This window comes from Chiloscyllium plagiosum, unplaced genomic scaffold (genome assembly GCF_037043375.1).
Source record: "Chiloscyllium plagiosum isolate Xiang-an unplaced genomic scaffold, Cpla_swu_hap1 HiC_scaffold_44, whole genome shotgun sequence".
NCBI classification, from domain to species: Eukaryota; Metazoa; Chordata; class Chondrichthyes; order Orectolobiformes; family Hemiscylliidae; genus Chiloscyllium; species Chiloscyllium plagiosum.
The window spans coordinates 1,874,152-1,891,432 of NW_028270182.1; the positions used below are offsets into that span (position 1 = coordinate 1,874,152).

Here is a 17,281-nt window from a genome sequence, read left to right on the forward strand (position 1 = left end):
TCTCTCTCTCTCTCTCTCTCTGATATTCGAGCTGTTTATGATGCTGTTGTTATTATCTCTGTGTGTCCGGCCATCAGTCTGTTTCTGGCCAGTGACCAGCAATTACTCAATCCTTCCTAGACTCAGACGGATTCAGTTGTGTGTGTGTGTGTGAGAGAGAGAGAGAGTTTGTGTGTGTGTATGTAAGAGAGACTGTTGTGTGTGAGAGAGAGACAGAGAGTGTGTTTGAGTGTGTGGGAGAGAGAGTATGAGTGTGTGTGTGAGACAGTGTGTGTTTTGTGTGTGTGTGTTGTGAGTGTGTGTTGAGTGAGTGTGTCTGTGTGTTGAGTGAGTGAGTGTGGGTAGGTGTATTGTGTGTGTGTGTCGGTGTATTGTGTGTGGGTGTGTATGTGTGTGCGTGGGTGGGTGTATTGTGTGTGTGTGTGTGTGAGAGTGTGTGAGAGTGTGTGGGGGTGTGTGTGTGTGTTGCGTGTGGGTGTGTGTGTGTTGTGAGTGTGGGTGTGTGTGTGTTGCGAGTGTGTGTCTGTGTTGTGTGAGTGTGTGAGTGTGTGTTGAACCTCCTGCTCTAAGGTGATTACACTTTAGAAACAGTGAGCTTGGTGCAGACTCAGGGGGAAGGGTTGTCTGGCACTGAGGGTCCGTGTTCACAGTAAAAACGACAAACTGCTGGAGATCACAGTGGCTCAGGGACAGCATCTGCAGAGAGACAGACACAGACAGAGACACAGACAGAGACACAGACAGAGAGACAGACAGAGAGAGAGACAGAGACCGAGAGACAGACAGAGAGACAGACAGAGAGACACACAGAGACAGAGACAGACAGACAGAGAGAGAGACAGAGAGACAGAGACAGAGAGACAGAGACAGAGAGACAGACAGAGAGACAGACAGAGACAGAGAGCGAGCGAGCGAGCAAACGTTTCCAGTTTAGCTGACACTTCATCAGAGCTGGAGTCACCCACACTCGAACTCTGAGCTTGTTCTCCCTCCTGGGATGCTGCCTGGCCTGCAGTGGTCTCCCACAGTTTGTTCCTTTCAGGAGAGATTCCAGTACCAGCAGGTCATTTACTCCGACAGTGTCACATCACCATTCCCACCAGTAATTCTCCCTCAAACCAACATCGCCCAATTGGTTGGTAGTTTTATTGCATTATCAATGGGATCTTGCTGTGCACTGTGTACTGCTGCATTCCTGCCAGAGTCCTTCACTGGCTGAGAGGCTGATTGGGATTGCCTGTGGAGGTGATGGGTGCCTCTTTCCTTCTGTTTATTTCTGCCCCCCGCCCCCCCCCCCCATTTCAGTGTTTTTATTCGAGTGAGAGAGGGAGTAAACCACTGCCTGCCCAGCGACCTCTCGTTAATCTGATGGTGAGAGAGATTCTGCCTGAGAGTCCCCTGCCATTCTCATCCCACCCTCCCGCCCCCAATCCCTCCAGAGGGGCTGGCCTCTTGCTGTGCTGTGCTGGGGTAGGATTAGCCTGATACCCCTTTCACCTTCCCAGCTGCCCCGTGGAGTAGTGCGCACTCTCTCTCTCTGTCTCCCGTTTCCCTCGGGCCTACCCTGGCTGTGAATCACAGTTCCCTGATGATCTGGTCTCTCTGGGCAGCTCCAACACTGGGAACAGCAGTGGGGTCAGCCAGCTCGTTGTTGAGTTTACAACAACGACCTGCATTTATTAAGCACCCTCAGTGTTGCAAAGTGTCCCAGGGTTGGGGGGGGGGGGGGAGGGGTTCATGTAGTTGCCTCCACCTGACTAAAGGCAGGATGGGATATGACGGGTATCAGGACCAGACAGTGGATCTTGAAGCACTTTGCCCACCATCCTGGTGTCATTGGGTATCTGCTGGGGGTCCCCATCGATGCCACCCCCCCCCCCAAACCCCAACAGGTTGCCGTTCTGCTTGCATGCTCCGTGTTTCGGAGGTTCTCAGTCAAGCAGAATTTGAGTTTTGCCGTGTGTTCCCTTTGGAGAATGTTCCATGGGATAGGGACGAGGAAAGGTGCCAGCTATCCTCAGTTCTGACCTGAGCTTCCCAGGTAGGCAGCCTTCCTGCTGGGCTTTGATACCTCCAACAGCACAGAGCACTGAGGGAGTGCAACACTGTCATAGACACCATCTTGTCCATGGGCAGTGGGGAGATCTCTCCTCTCCTCTGTGTTGGAATCAATTCCAGCGACAGTGTTCATGCCAGCTAACAATTCGGAACTCTGTGTGTGTGATTGTCTTCCACAAAGGCATCTTCCGATTCTTTTGAGGAAAGAATTATCGCTGTCTGTGAGGCGATGATGTCCCGGTCCAACTGGCTACGCTCTGAACGGCTCCTTCATGGAATCAGTTTCCGGGGAATGACCCTGTTACACCTTGCGGCAGCTCAGGGATACGGCCAGCTCATCGCGACTCTCATCAAGTGGAGGCAAGTAACGGCTCCCCCGGTAATCACAGCCCCAGTTACACACAGTAACAGCTCCCCCTGTAATCACAGCCCCAGTTACACACAGTAACAGCTCCCCCGGTAATCACAGCCCCAGTTACACACAGTAACAGCTCCCCCTGTAATCACAGCCCCAGTTACACACAGTAACAGCTCCCCCGGTAATCACAGCCCCAGTTACACACAGTAACAGCTCCCCCTGTAATCACAGCCCCTGTTACACACAGTAACAGCTCCCCCTGTAATCACAGCCCCAGTTACACACAGTAACAGCTCCCCCGGTAATCACAGCCCCTGTTACACACAGTAACAGCTCCCCCTGTAATCACAGCCCCAGTTACACACAGTAACAGCTCCCCCTGTAATCACAGCCCCTGTTACACACAGTAACAGCTCCCCCTGTAATCACAGCCCCTGTTACACACAGTAACAGCTCCCCCTAGAATCACAGCCCCTGTTTCACACAGCAACAGCTCTCTCTGTAATCACGGCCCCTGTTACACACAGTAACAGCTCCCCCCGTAATCACAGCCCCTGTTACACACAGTAACAGCTCCCCCCGTAATCACAGCCCCTGTTACACACAGTAACAGCTCCCCCTGTAATCACAGCCCCTGTTACACACAATAACAGCTCCCGCTGTAATCACAGCCCCTGTTACACACAGTAACAGCTCCCCCTGTAATCACAGCCCCTGTTACACACAGTAACAGCTCCCTCTGTAATCACAGCCCCTGTTACACACAGTAACAGCTCCCCCTGTAATCACAGCCCCTGTTACACACAGTAACAGCTCCCCCTGTAATCACAGCCCCTGTTACACACAGTAACAGCTCCCCCTGTAATCACAGCCTCTGTTACACACAGTAACAGCTCCCCCTGTAATCACAGTCCCTGTTACACACAGTAACAGCTCCCCCTGTAATCACAGCCCCTGTTACACACAGTAACAGCTCCCCCTGTAATCACAGCCTCTGTTACACACAGTAACAGCTCCCTCTGTAATCACAGCCCCTGTTACACACAGTAACAGCTCCCCCTGTAATCACAGCCCCTGTTACACACAGTAACAGCTCCCCCTGTAATCACAGCCCCTGTTACACACAGTAACAGCTCCCCCTGTAATCACAGCCCCTGTTACACACAGTAACAGCTCCCCCTGTAATCACAGCCTCTGTTACACACAGTAACAGCTCCCCCTGTAATCACAGTCCCTGTTACACACAGTAACAGCTCCCCCTGTAATCACAGCCCCTGTTACACACAGTAACAGCTCCCCCTGTAATCACAGCCTCTGTTACACACAGTAACAGCTCCCCATGTAATCACAGCCCCAGTTACACACAGTAACAGCTCCCTCTGTAATCACAGCCCCTGTTACACACAGTAACAGCTCCCCATGTAATCACAGCCCCTGTTACACACAGTAACAGCTCCCTCTGTAATCACAGCCCCTGTTACACACAGTAACAGCTCCCCATGTAATCACAGCCCCTGTTACACACAGTAACAGCTCCCCCGTAATCACAGCCCCAGTTACACACAGTAACAGCTCCCCCTGTAATCACAGCCCCTGTTACACACAGTAACAGCTCCCCATGTAATCACAGCCCCTGTTACACACAGTAACAGCTCCCTCTGTAATCACAGCCCCTGTTACACACAGTAACAGCTCCCCCGTAATCACAGTCCCTGTTACACACAGTAACAGCTCCCCCTGTAATCACAGTCCCTGTTACACACAGTAACAGCTCCCCCGTAATCACAGCCCCTGTTACACACAGTAACAGCTCCCCCTGTAATCACAGCCCCTGTTACACACAGTAACAGCTCCCCCTGTAATCACAGCCCCTGTTACACACAGTAACAGCTCCCCCTGTAATCACAGCCCCTGTTACACACAGTAACGGCTCCCCCGTAATCACAGCCCCAGTTACACACAGTAACAGCTCCCCCGTAATCACAGCCCCTGTTACACACAGTAACAGCTCCCCCTGTAATCATAGCCCCTGTTACACACAATAACAGCCCTCCCTATAATCACAGCCCCTGTTACACACAGTAACAGCTCCCTCTGTAATCACAGCCCCTGTTACACATAGTAACAGCTCCCTCTGTAATCACAGCCCCTGTTACACACAGTAACAGCTCTCCCTGTAACCACAGTCCCTGTTACACACAGTAACAGCTCCCCATGTAATCACAGCCCCTGTTACACACAGTAACAGCTCCCTCTGTAATCACAGCCCCTGTTACACACAGTAACAGCTCCCCATGTAATCACAGCCCCTGTTACACACAGTACCAGCTCCTCTGTCGCCACAGCCCCTGTTACACACAGCACTGCTCTCTCTGTAATCACAGTCCCTTTTACACATCGTAACAGCTCCCCCTGTAATCACAGCCCCTGTTACACACAGTAACTTACAGTAACAGCTCCCTCTGTAATCACAGCCCCTGTTACACAGTTACAGCTGCCCCTGTAATCACAGCCCCTGTTAGACACAGCACAGCTCACTCTGTCATCACTGCCCCTGTTACACACAGTAACAGCTCCCGCTGTAATCACTGCCCCTGTTACACACAGTAACAGCTCCCTCTGTAATCACAGCCCCTGTTACACACAGTTACAGCTGCCCCTGTAATCATAGCCCCTGTTAGACACAGCACAGCTCACTCTGTAATCGCAGCCCCTGTTACACACAGCACAGCTCTCTCTGTAATCACGGCCCCTGTTACACACAGCACAGCTCCCCCGATAATCACAGTCCCAGTTACACATAGTAACAGCTCCCCCTGTAACCTCAGCCCCTGTTACACACAGTAACAGCTCCCCCTGTAACCTCAGCCCCTGTTACACACAGTAACAGCTCCCCCTGTAACCTCAGCCCCTGTTACACACAGCACAGCTCCCCCGATAATCACAGCCCCTGTTACACACAGTAACAGCTCCCCCGATAATCACAGTCCCAGTTACACATAGTAACAGCTCCCCCTGTAATCAAAGCCCCTGTTACACACAGTAACAGCTCCCTCTGTAATCACAGCCCCTGTTACACACAATGACAGCTCCCCCTGTAATCACAGTCCCTGTTACACACAGTAACAGCTCCCCCTGTAACCTCAGCCCCTGTTACACACAGCACAGCTCCCCCGATAATCACAGCCCCTGTTACACACAGTAACAGCTCCCCCGATAATCACAGTCCCAGTTACACATAGTAACAGCTCCCCCTGTAATCAAAGCCCCTGTTACACACAGTAACAGCTCCCTCTGTAATCACAGCCCCTGTTACACACAATGACAGCTCCCCCTGTAATCACAGCCCCTGTTACACACAGTAACAGCTCCCTCTGTAATCACAGCCCCTGTTACACACAGTAACAGCTCCCTCTGTAATCACAGCCCATGTTACACACAGTAACAGCTCCCCCTGTTATCACAGCCCCTGTTACACACAGTAACAGCTCCCGCTGTAATCACAGCCCCTGTTACACACAGTAACAGCTCCCCCTGTAATCACAGCCCCTGTTACACACAGTAACAGCTCCCTCTGTAATCACAGCCCCTGTTACACACAGTAACAGCTCCCTCTGTAATCACAGCCCCTGTTACACACAGTAACAGCTCCCCCTGCAATCACAGCCCCAGTTACACACCGTAACAGCTTCCCCTGTAATCACAGCCCCTGTTACACACAGTAACAGCTCCCCCTGTAATCACAGCCCCTGTTACACACAGTAACAGCTCCCCCTGTAATCGCAGCCCCTGTTACACACAGTAACAGCTCTCCCTGTAACCACAGTCCCTGTTACACACAGTAACAGCTCCCCATGTAATCACAGCCCCTGTTACACACAGTAACAGCTCCCCCTGTAATCACAGCCCCTGTTACACACAGTAACAGCTCCCCCTGTAACCTCAGCCCCTGTTACACACAGTAACAGCTCCCCCTGTAATCACAGCCCCTGTTACACACAGTAACAGCTCCCCCTGTAATCACAGCCCCTGTTACACACAGTAACAGCTCCCCCTGTAATCGCAGCCCCTGTTACACACAGTAACAGCTCCCTCTGTAATCACAGCCCCTGTTACACAATGTAACAGCTCCCCCTGTAACCTCAGCCCCTGTTACACACAGTAACAGCTCTCCATGTAACCACAGTCCCTGTTACACACAGTAACAGCTCCCCCTGTAATCACAGCCTCTGTTACACACAGTAACAGCTCCCTCTGTAATCACAGCCCCTGTTACACACAGTAACAGCTCCCCCTGTAATCACAGCCCCTGTTACACACAGTAACAGCTCCCCCTGTAATCACAGCCCCTGTTACACACAGTAACAGCTCCCCCTGTAATCACAGCCCCTGTTACACACAGTAACAGCTCCCCCTGTAATCACAGCCTCTGTTACACACAGTAACAGCTCCCCCTGTAATCACAGTCCCTGTTACACACAGTAACAGCTCCCCCTGTAATCACAGCCCCTGTTACACACAGTAACAGCTCCCCCTGTAATCACAGCCTCTGTTACACACAGTAACAGCTCCCCATGTAATCACAGCCCCTGTTACACACAGTAACAGCTCCCCCGTAATCACAGCCCCAGTTACACACAGTAACAGCTCCCTCTGTAATCACAGCCCCTGTTACACACAGTAACAGCTCCCCATGTAATCACAGCCCCTGTTACACACAGTAACAGCTCCCTCTGTAATCACAGCCCCTGTTACACACAGTAACAGCTCCCCATGTAGTCACAGCCCCTGTTACACACAGTAACAGCTCCCCCGTAATCACAGCCCCAGTTACACACAGTAACAGCTCCCCCTGTAATCACAGCCCCTGTTACACACAGTAACAGCTCCCCATGTAATCACAGCCCCTGTTACACACAGTAACAGCTCCCCCGTAATCACAGTCCCTGTTACACACAGTAACAGCTCCCCCTGTAATCACAGTCCCTGTTACACACAGTAACAGCTCCCCCGTAATCACAGCCCCTGTTACACACAGTAACAGCTCCCCCTGTAATCACAGCCCCTGTTACACACAGTAACAGCTCCCCCTGTAATCACAGCCCCTGTTACACACAGTAACAGCTCCCCCTGTAATCACAGCCCCTGTTACACACAGTAACGGCTCCCCCGTAATCACAGCCCCAGTTACACACAGTAACAGCTCCCCCGTAATCACAGCCCCTGTTACACACAGTAACAGCTCCCCCTGTAATCATAGCCCCTGTTACACACAATAACAGCTCCCCCTATAATCACAGCCCCTGTTACACACAGTAACAGCTCCCTCTGTAATCACAGCCCCTGTTACACATAGTAACAGCTCCCTCTGTAATCACAGCCCCTGTTACACACAGTAACAGCTCTCCCTGTAACCACAGTCCCTGTTACACACAGTAACAGCTCCCCATGTAATCACAGCCCCTGTTACACACAGTAACAGCTCCCCATGTAATCACAGCCCCTGTTAAACACAGTACCAGCTCCTCTGTCGCCACAGCCCCTGTTACACACAGCACTGCTCTCTCTGTAATCACAGTCCCTTTTACACATCGTAACAGCTCCCCCTGTAATCACAGCCCCTGTTACACACAGTAACTTACAGTAACAGCTCCCTCTGTAATCACAGCCCCTGTTACACAGTTACAGCTGCCCCTGTAATCACAGCCCCTGTTAGACACAGCACAGCTCACTCTGTCATCACTGCCCCTGTTACACACAGTAACAGCTCCCGCTGTAATCACTGCCCCTGTTACACACAGTAACAGCTCCCTCTGTAATCACAGCCCCTGTTACACACAGTTACAGCTGCCCCTGTAATCATAGCCCCTGTTAGACACAGCACAGCTCACTCTGTAATCGCAGCCCCTGTTACACACAGCACAGCTCTCTCTGTAATCACGGCCCCTGTTACACACAGCACAGCTCCCCCGATAATCACAGTCCCAGTTACACATAGTAACAGCTCCCCCTGTAACCTCAGCCCCTGTTACACACAGTAACAGCTCCCCCTGTAACCTCAGCCCCTGTTACACACAGTAACAGCTCCCCCTGTAACCTCAGCCCCTGTTACACACAGCACAGCTCCCCCGATAATCACAGCCCCTGTTACACACAGTAACAGCTCCCCCGATAATCACAGTCCCAGTTACACATAGTAACAGCTCCCCCTGTAATCAAAGCCCCTGTTACACACAGTAACAGCTCCCTCTGTAATCACAGCCCCTGTTACACACAATGACAGCTCCCCTTGTAATCACAGTCCCTGTTACACACAGTAACAGCTCCCCCTGTAACCTCAGCCCCTGTTACACACAGCACAGCTCCCCCGATAATCACAGCCCCTGTTACACACAGTAACAGCTCCCCCGATAATCACAGTCCCAGTTACACATAGTAACAGCTCCCCCTGTAATCAAAGCCCCTGTTACACACAGTAACAGCTCCCTCTGTAATCACAGCCCCTGTTACACACAATGACAGCTCCCCCTGTAATCACAGCCCCTGTTACACACAGTAACAGCTCCCTCTGTAATCACAGCCCCTGTTACACACAGTAACAGCTCCCTCTGTAATCACAGCCCATGTTACACACAGTAACAGCTCCCCCTGTTATCACAGCCCCTGTTACACACAGTAACAGCTCCCGCTGTAATCACAGCCCCTGTTACACACAGTAACAGCTCCCCCTGTAATCACAGCCCCTGTTACACACAGTAACAGCTCCCTCTGTAATCACAGCCCCTGTTACACACAGTAACAGCTCCCTCTGTAATCACAGCCCCTGTTACACACAGTAACAGCTCCCCCTGCAATCACAGCCCCAGTTACACACCGTAACAGCTTCCCCTGTAATCACAGCCCCTGTTACACACAGTAACAGCTCCCCCTGTAATCACAGCCCCTGTTACACACAGTAACAGCTCCCCCTGTAATCGCAGCCCCTGTTACACACAGTAACAGCTCTCCCTGTAACCACAGTCCCTGTTACACACAGTAACAGCTCCCCATGTAATCACAGCCCCTGTTACACACAGTAACAGCTCCCCCTGTAATCACAGCCCCTGTTACACACAGTAACAGCTCCCCCTGTAACCTCAGCCCCTGTTACACACAGTAACAGCTCCCCCTGTAATCACAGCCCCTGTTACACACAGTAACAGCTCCCCCTGTAATCACAGCCCCTGTTACACACAGTAACAGCTCCCCCTGTAATCGCAGCCCCTGTTACACACAGTAACAGCTCCCTCTGTAATCACAGCCCCTGTTACACAATGTAACAGCTCCCCCTGTAACCTCAGCCCCTGTTACACACAGTAACAGCTCCCCATGTAATCACAGCCCCTGTTAAACACAGTACCAGCTCCTCTGTCGCCACAGCCCCTGTTACACACAGCACTGCTCTCTCTGTAATCACAGTCCCTTTTACACATCGTAACAGCTCCCCCTGTAATCACAGCCCCTGTTACACACAGTAACTTACAGTAACAGCTCCCTCTGTAATCACAGCCCCTGTTACACACAGTTACAGCTGCCCCTGTAATCACAGCCCCTGTTAGACATAGCACAGCTCACTCTGTCATCACTGCCCCTGTTACACACAGTAACAGCTCCCGCTGTAATCACTGCCCCTGTTACACACAGTAACAGCTCCCTCTGTAATCACAGCCCCTGTTACACACAGTTACAGCTGCCCCTGTAATCATAGCCCCTGTTAGACACAGTAACAGCTCACTCTGTAATCGCAGCCCCTGTTACACACAGCACAGCTCTCTCTGTAATCACGGCCCCTGTTACACACAGTAACAGCTCCCCCGACAATCACAGTCCCAGTTACACATAGTAACAGCTCCCCCTGTAACCTCAGCCCCTGTTACACACAGTAACAGCTCCCCCTGTAATCACAGCCCCTGTTACACACAGTAACAGCTCCCCCTGTAACCTCAGCCCCTGTTACACACAGCACAGCTCCCCCGATAATCACAGTCCCAGTTACACATAGTAACAGCTCCCCCTGTAATCACAGCCCCTGTTACACACAGTAACAGCTCCCTCTGTAATCACAGCCCCTGTTACACACAATGACAGCTCCCCCTGTAATCACAGCCCCTGTTACACACAGTAACAGCTCCCTCTGTAATCACAGCCCCTGTAACACACAGTAACAGCTCCCTCTGTAATCACAGCCCATGTTACACACAGTAACAGCTCCCCCTGTTATCACAGCCCCTGTTACACACAGTAACAGCTCCCGCTGTAATCACAGCCCCTGTTACACACAGTAACAGCTCCCCTTGTAATCACAGCCCCTGTTACACACAGTAACAGCTCCCGGTGTAACCACAGCCCCTGTTACACATAGTAACAGCCACCCCTGTAATCTCAGCCACTGTTACACACAGTAACAGCTGCCCCTGTAATCACAGCCCCTGTGACACACAGCACGGCTCTCTCTGTAATCACAGCCCCTGTTACACACAGCACAGCTCCCCCTGTAATCACAGCCCCTGTTACACACAGTAACAGCTCCCCCTGTAATCACAGCCCCTGTTACACACAGTAACAGCTCCCCCTGCAATCGCAGCCCCTGTTACACACAGTAACAGCTCCCTCTGTAATCACCGCCCCTGTTACACACAGTAACAGCTCCCCCTGTAACCTCAGCCCCTGTTACACACAGTAACAGCTCCCCATGTAATCACAGCCCCTGTTAAACACAGTACCAGCTCCTCTGTCGCCACAGCCCCTGTTACACACAGCACTGCTCTCTCTGTAATCACAGTCCCTGTTACACATCGTAACAGCTCCCCCTGTAATCACAGCCCCTGTTACACACAGTAACTTACAGTAACAGCTCCCTCTGTAATCACAGCCCCTGTTACACACAGTTACAGCTGCCCCTGTAATCACAGCCCCTGTTAGACACAGCACAGCTCACTCTGTCATCACTGCCCCTGTTACACACAGTAACAGCTCCCGCTGTAATCACTGCCCCTGTTACACACAGTAACAGCTCCCTCTGTAATCACAGCCCCTGTTACACACAGTTACAGCTGCCCCTGTAATCATAGCCCCTGTTAGACACAGTAACAGCTCACTCTGTAATCGCAGCCCCTGTTACACACAGCACAGCTCTCTCTGTAATCACGGCCCCTGTTACACACAGTAACAGCTCCCCCGATAATCACAGTCCCAGTTACACATAGTAACAGCTCCCCCTGTAACCTCAGCCCCTGTTACACACAGTAACAGCTCCCCTTGTAATCACAGCCCCTGTTACACACAGTAACAGCTCCCCCTGTAACCTCAGCCCCTGTTACACACAGCACAGCTCCCCCGATAATCACAGTCCCAGTTACACATAGTAACAGCTCCCCCTGTAATCACAGCCCCTGTTACACACAGTAACAGCTCCCTCTGTAATCACAGCCCCTGTTACACACAATGACAGCTCCCCCTGTAATCACAGCCCCTGTTACACACAGTAACAGCTCCCTCTGTAATCACAGCACCTGTTACACACAGTAACAGCTCCCTCTGTAATCACAGCCCATGTTACACACAGTAACAGCTCCCCCTGTTATCACAGCCCCTGTTACACACAGTAACAGCTCCCGCTGTAATCACAGCCCCTGTTACACACAGTAACAGCTCCCCTTGTAATCACAGCCCCTGTTACACACAGTAACAGCTCCCGGTGTAACCACAGCCCCTGTTACACATAGTAACAGCCACCCCTGTAATCTCAGCCACTGTTACACACAGTAACAGCTGCCCCTGTAATCACAGCCCCTGTGACACACAGCACGGCTCTCTCTGTAATCACAGCCCCTGTTACACACAGCACAGCTCCCCCTGTAATCACAGCCCCTGTTACACACAGTAACAGCTCCCCCTGTAATCACAGCCCCTGTTACACACAGTAACAGCTGCCCCTGTAATCACAGCCCCTGTTAGACACAGCACAGCTCTCTCTGTAATCACGGCACCTGTTACACACAGTAACAGCTCCCCCTGTAATCACAGCCCCTGTTACACACAGTAACAGTTCCCCCTGTAATCACAGCCCCTGTTACACTCAGTAACAGCTCCCCCTGTTACTCACAGTAACCGCTCTCCCTGTAATCACAGCCCCTGTTAGACACAGCACAGCTCTCTCTGTAATCACAGCCCCTGTTACACACAGCACAGCTCCCCCTGTAATCACAGCCCCTGTTACACACGGTAACAGCTCCCCCTGTAATCACAGCCCCTGTTACACACAGTAACAGCTCCCCCTGTAATCACAGCCCCTGTTACACACGGTAACAGCTCCCCCTGTAATCACAGCCCCTGTTACACACAGTAACAGCTCCCCCTGTAATCACAGCCCCTGTTACACACAGTAACAGCTCCCCCTGTAATCACAGCCCCTGTTACACACAGTAACAGCTCCTCCTGTAATCACGGCCCCTCTTACACACAGTAACAGCTCACCCGATAATCACAGCCCCTGTTACACACAGTAACAGTTCCCCCTGTAATCACAGCCCCTGTTTCACACAGTAACAGCTCTCTCTGTAATCACAGCCCCTGTTTCACACAGTAACAGCTCCCTCTGTAATCACAGCCCCTGTTACACACAGTAACAGCTCCCCCGGTAATCACAGTCCCTGTTACACACAGTAACAGCTCCCCCTGTAATCACAGCCCCTGTTACACACAGTAACAGCTCCCCCTGTAATCACAGCCCCTGTTACACACAGTAACAGCTCCCCCTGTAACCTCAGCCCCTGTTACACACAGCACAGCTCCCCCGATAATCACAGTCCCAGTTACACATAGTAACAGCTCCCCCTGTAATCACAGCCCCTGTTACACACAGTAACAGCTCCCTCTGTAATCACAGCCCCTGTTACACACAATGACAGCTCCCCCTGTAATCACAGCCCCTGTTACACACAGTAACAGCTCCCTCTGTAATCACAGCCCCTGTTACACACAGTAACAGCTCCCTCTGTAATCACAGCCCATGTTACACACAGTAACATCTCCCCCTGTTATCACAGCCCCTGTTACACACAGTAACAGCTCCCGCTGTAATCACAGCCCCTGTTACACACAGTAACAGCTCCCCTTGTAATCACAGCCCCTGTTACACACAGTAACAGCTCCCGGTGTAACCACAGCCCCTGTTACACATAGTAACAGCCACCCCTGTAATCTCAGCCACTGTTACACACAGTAACAGCTGCCCCTGTAATCACAGCCCCTGTGACACAGAGCACGGCTCTCTCTGTAATCACAGCCCCTGTTACACACAGCACAGCTCCCCCTGTAATCACAGCCCCTGTTACACACAGTAACAGCTCCCCCTGTAATCACAGCCCCTGTTACACACAGTAACAGCTCCCTCTGTAATCACAGCCCCTGTTGCACAAAGTAACAGCTGCCCCTGTAATCACAGTACCCTGTTAGACACAGCACAGCTCTCTCTGTAATCACAGCCCCTGTTACACTCCGTAACAGCTCCCCCTGTAATCACAGTACCCTGTTAGACACAGCACAGCTCTCTCTGTAATCACGGCCCCTGTTACACACAGTAACAGCTCTCCCTGTAATCACAGCCCCTGTTGCACAAAGTAACAGCTGCCCCTGTAATCACAGTACCCTGTTAGACACAGCACAGCTCTCTCTGTAATCACGGCCCCTGTTACACACAGTAACAGCTCCCTCTGTAATCACAGCCCCTGTTGCACAAAGTAACAGCTGCCCCTGTAATCACAGTACCCTGTTACACATAGCAACAGCTCCCCCTGTAATCACAGCCCCTGTTACACACAGTAACAGCTCCCCCTAGAATCACAGCCCCTGTTTCACACAGCAACAGCTCTCTCTGTAATCACGGCCCCTGTTACACACAGTAACAGCTCCCCCTGTAATCACAGCCCCTGTTACACACAGTAACAGTTCCCCCTGTAATCACAGCCCCTGTTACACTCAGTAACAGCTCCCCCTGTTACTCACAGTAACCGCTCTCCCTGTAATCACAGCCCCTGTTAGACACAGCACAGCTCTCTCTGTAATCACAGCCCCTGTTACACACAGCACAGCTCCCCCTGTAATCACAGCCCCTGTTACACACAGTAACAGCTCCCCCTGTAATCACAGCCCCAGTTACACACAGTAACAGCTCCCCCTGTAATCTCAGCCTCTGTTACACACGGTAACAGCTCCCCCTGTAATCACAGCCCCTGTTACACACAGTAACAGCTCCTCCTGTAATCACGGCCCATCTTACACACAGTAACAGCTCACCCGAGAATCACAGCCCCTGTTGCACACTTTAACAGCTCCTCCTGCAATCACGGCCCCTGTTACACACAGTAACAGCTCCCCCGGTAACCACAGTCCCTGTTTCACACAGTAACAGTTCCCCCTGTAATCAAAGCCCCTGTTTCACACAGTAACAGCTCTCTCTGTAATCACAGCCCCTGTTTCACACAGTAACAGCTCCCCCTGTAATCACAGTCCCTGTTACACACAGTAACAGCTCCCCCTGTAATCACAGCCCCTGTTACACACTGTAACAGCTCCCCCTGTAATCACAGCCCCTGTTACACACAGTAACAGCTCCCCCTGTAATCACAGCCCCTGTTACACACAGTAACAGCTCCCTCTGTAATCACAGCCCCTGTTAAACACAGTAACAGCTCCCCCTGTAATCACAGCCCCTGTTACACACAGTAACAGCTCCCCCTGTAATCACAGCCCCTGTTACACACAGTAACAGCTCCCCCTGTAATCACAGCCCCTGTTACACACAGTAACAGCTCCCCCTGTAATCACAGCCCCTGTTACACACAGTAACAGCTCCCCCTGTAATCACTGCCCCTGTTACACACAGTAACAGCTCCTCCTGTAATCACAGCCCCTGTTACACACAGTAACAGCTCCCCCTGTAATCACAGCCCCTGTTACACACAGTAACAGCTCCCCCTGTAATCACAGCCCCTGTTACACACAGTAACAGCTCCCCCTGTAATCACAGCCCCTGTTACACACAGTAACAGCTCCCCCTGTAATCACTGCCCCTGTTACACACAGTAACAGCTCCTCCTGTAATCACAGCCTCTGTTACACACAGTAACAGCTGCCCCTGTAATCACAGTCCCTGTTACACACAGTAACAGCTCCCCCTGTAATCACAAGCTCTGTTACACACAGTAACAGCATTCCCACATTGCTGTCATACTGATCATGGTTATGTACAACATGAGTCCATCAAAGCTGTGATATGCCCCTCTGCTCTGGGGAACTCTCTTGCTGTGCATTCATATGGTTATAAATGTACTGCAGGTTGACATGGTAGCTCAGTGGTTAGCTCTGCTGCCTCACAGCAACAGCGACCCGAGTTCAGATTCAGACTGTGTGCTCCAGTTTTCTCCCAGAGTCCAAAGATGTGCAGGTTAGAGTGGATTGGCCATGGGAAATTGTCCCATAGTGCCCAGGGATGTGCAGGTTAGGGTGGATTGGCCATGGGAAATTGTCCCATAGTGCCCAGGGATGTGCAGGTTAGGGTGGATTGGCCATGGGAAATTGTCCCATAGTGCCCAGGGATGTGCAGGTTAGGGTGGGTTGGCCATGGGAAATTGTCCCGTATTGTCCAGGGATGTGCAGGTTAGGGTGGATTGGCTGTGGGAAATTGTCCCGTATTGTCCAGGGATGTGCAGTTTAGGGTGGATTGGCCATGGGAAATTGTCCCATAGTGCCCAGGGATGTGCAGGTTAGGGTGGGTTGGCCACGGGAAATTGTCCCTTGGTGTCCAGGGATGTGCAGGTTAGGGTGGATTGGCCATGGGAAATTGTCCCATAGTGCCCAGGGATGTGCAGGTTAGGGTGGATTGGCCATGGGAAATTGTCCCATAGTGTCCAGGGATGTGCAGGTTAGGGTGGGTTGGCCATGGGAAATTGTCCCGCATTGTCCAGGGATGTGCAGGTTAGGGTGGTTTGGCCGTGGGAAATTGTCCCATAGTGCCCAGGGATGTGCAGGTTAGGGTGGGTTGGCCGTGGGAAATTGTCCCGTATTGTCCAGGGATGTGCAGGTTAGGGTGGATTGGCCGTGGGAAATTGTCCCATAGGGCCCAGGGATGTGCAGGTTAGGGTGGATTGGCCATGGGAAATTGTCCCGTATTGTCCAGGGATGTGCAGGTTAGGGTGGGTTGGCCATGGGAAATTGTCCCGTTTGTCCAGGATGTGCAGGTTAGGGTGGGTTGGCCATGGGAAATTGTCCCATAGTGTCCAGGGATGTGCAGGTTAGGGTGGGTTGACCATGGGAAATTGTCCCATCGTGTCCAGGGATGTGCAGGTTAGGGTGGGTTGGCCATGGGAAATTGTCCCGTATTGTCCAGGGATGTGCAGGTTAGGGTGGATTGGCCATGGGAAATTGTCCTATAGTGCCCTGGGATGTGCAGGTTCGGGTGGATTGGCCATGGGAAATTGTCCCATAGTGTCCAGGGATGTGCAGGTTAGGGTGGATTGGCCATGGGAAATTGTCCCATAGTGTCCAAGGATGTGCAGGTTCGGGTGGATTGGCCATGGGAAATTGTCCCATAGTGTCCAGGGATGTGCAGGTTAGGGTGGATTGGCCATGGGAAATTGTCCCATAGTGTCCAAGGATGTGCAGGTTAGGGTGGATTGGCCATGGGAAATTGTCCCATAGTGCCCAGGGATGTGCAGGTTAGGGTGGATTGGCCGTGGGAAATTGTCTCATAGTGTCCCGGGATGTGCAGGTTAGGGTGGATTGGCCATGGGAAATTGTCCCCTAGTGCCCAGGGATGTGCAGGTT

General features: G+C 52.0%; 1 protein-coding gene across 2 annotated transcripts in view; it reads left to right on the forward strand.

The window, feature by feature from the left end:
* Positions 1-17,281, forward strand: part of LOC122545729 (calmodulin-binding transcription activator 1-like) — a 248,825-nt gene that overhangs the window by 156,500 nt on the left and 75,044 nt on the right. For both annotated transcript variants that reach the window (XM_087983029.1, XM_087983030.1), the window contains one exon: positions 2,240-2,418. In XM_087983029.1, the coding sequence (XP_087839155.1) occupies positions 2,240-2,418 (179 nt within the window). The remainder of the gene's footprint in view (positions 1-2,239; positions 2,419-17,281) is intronic.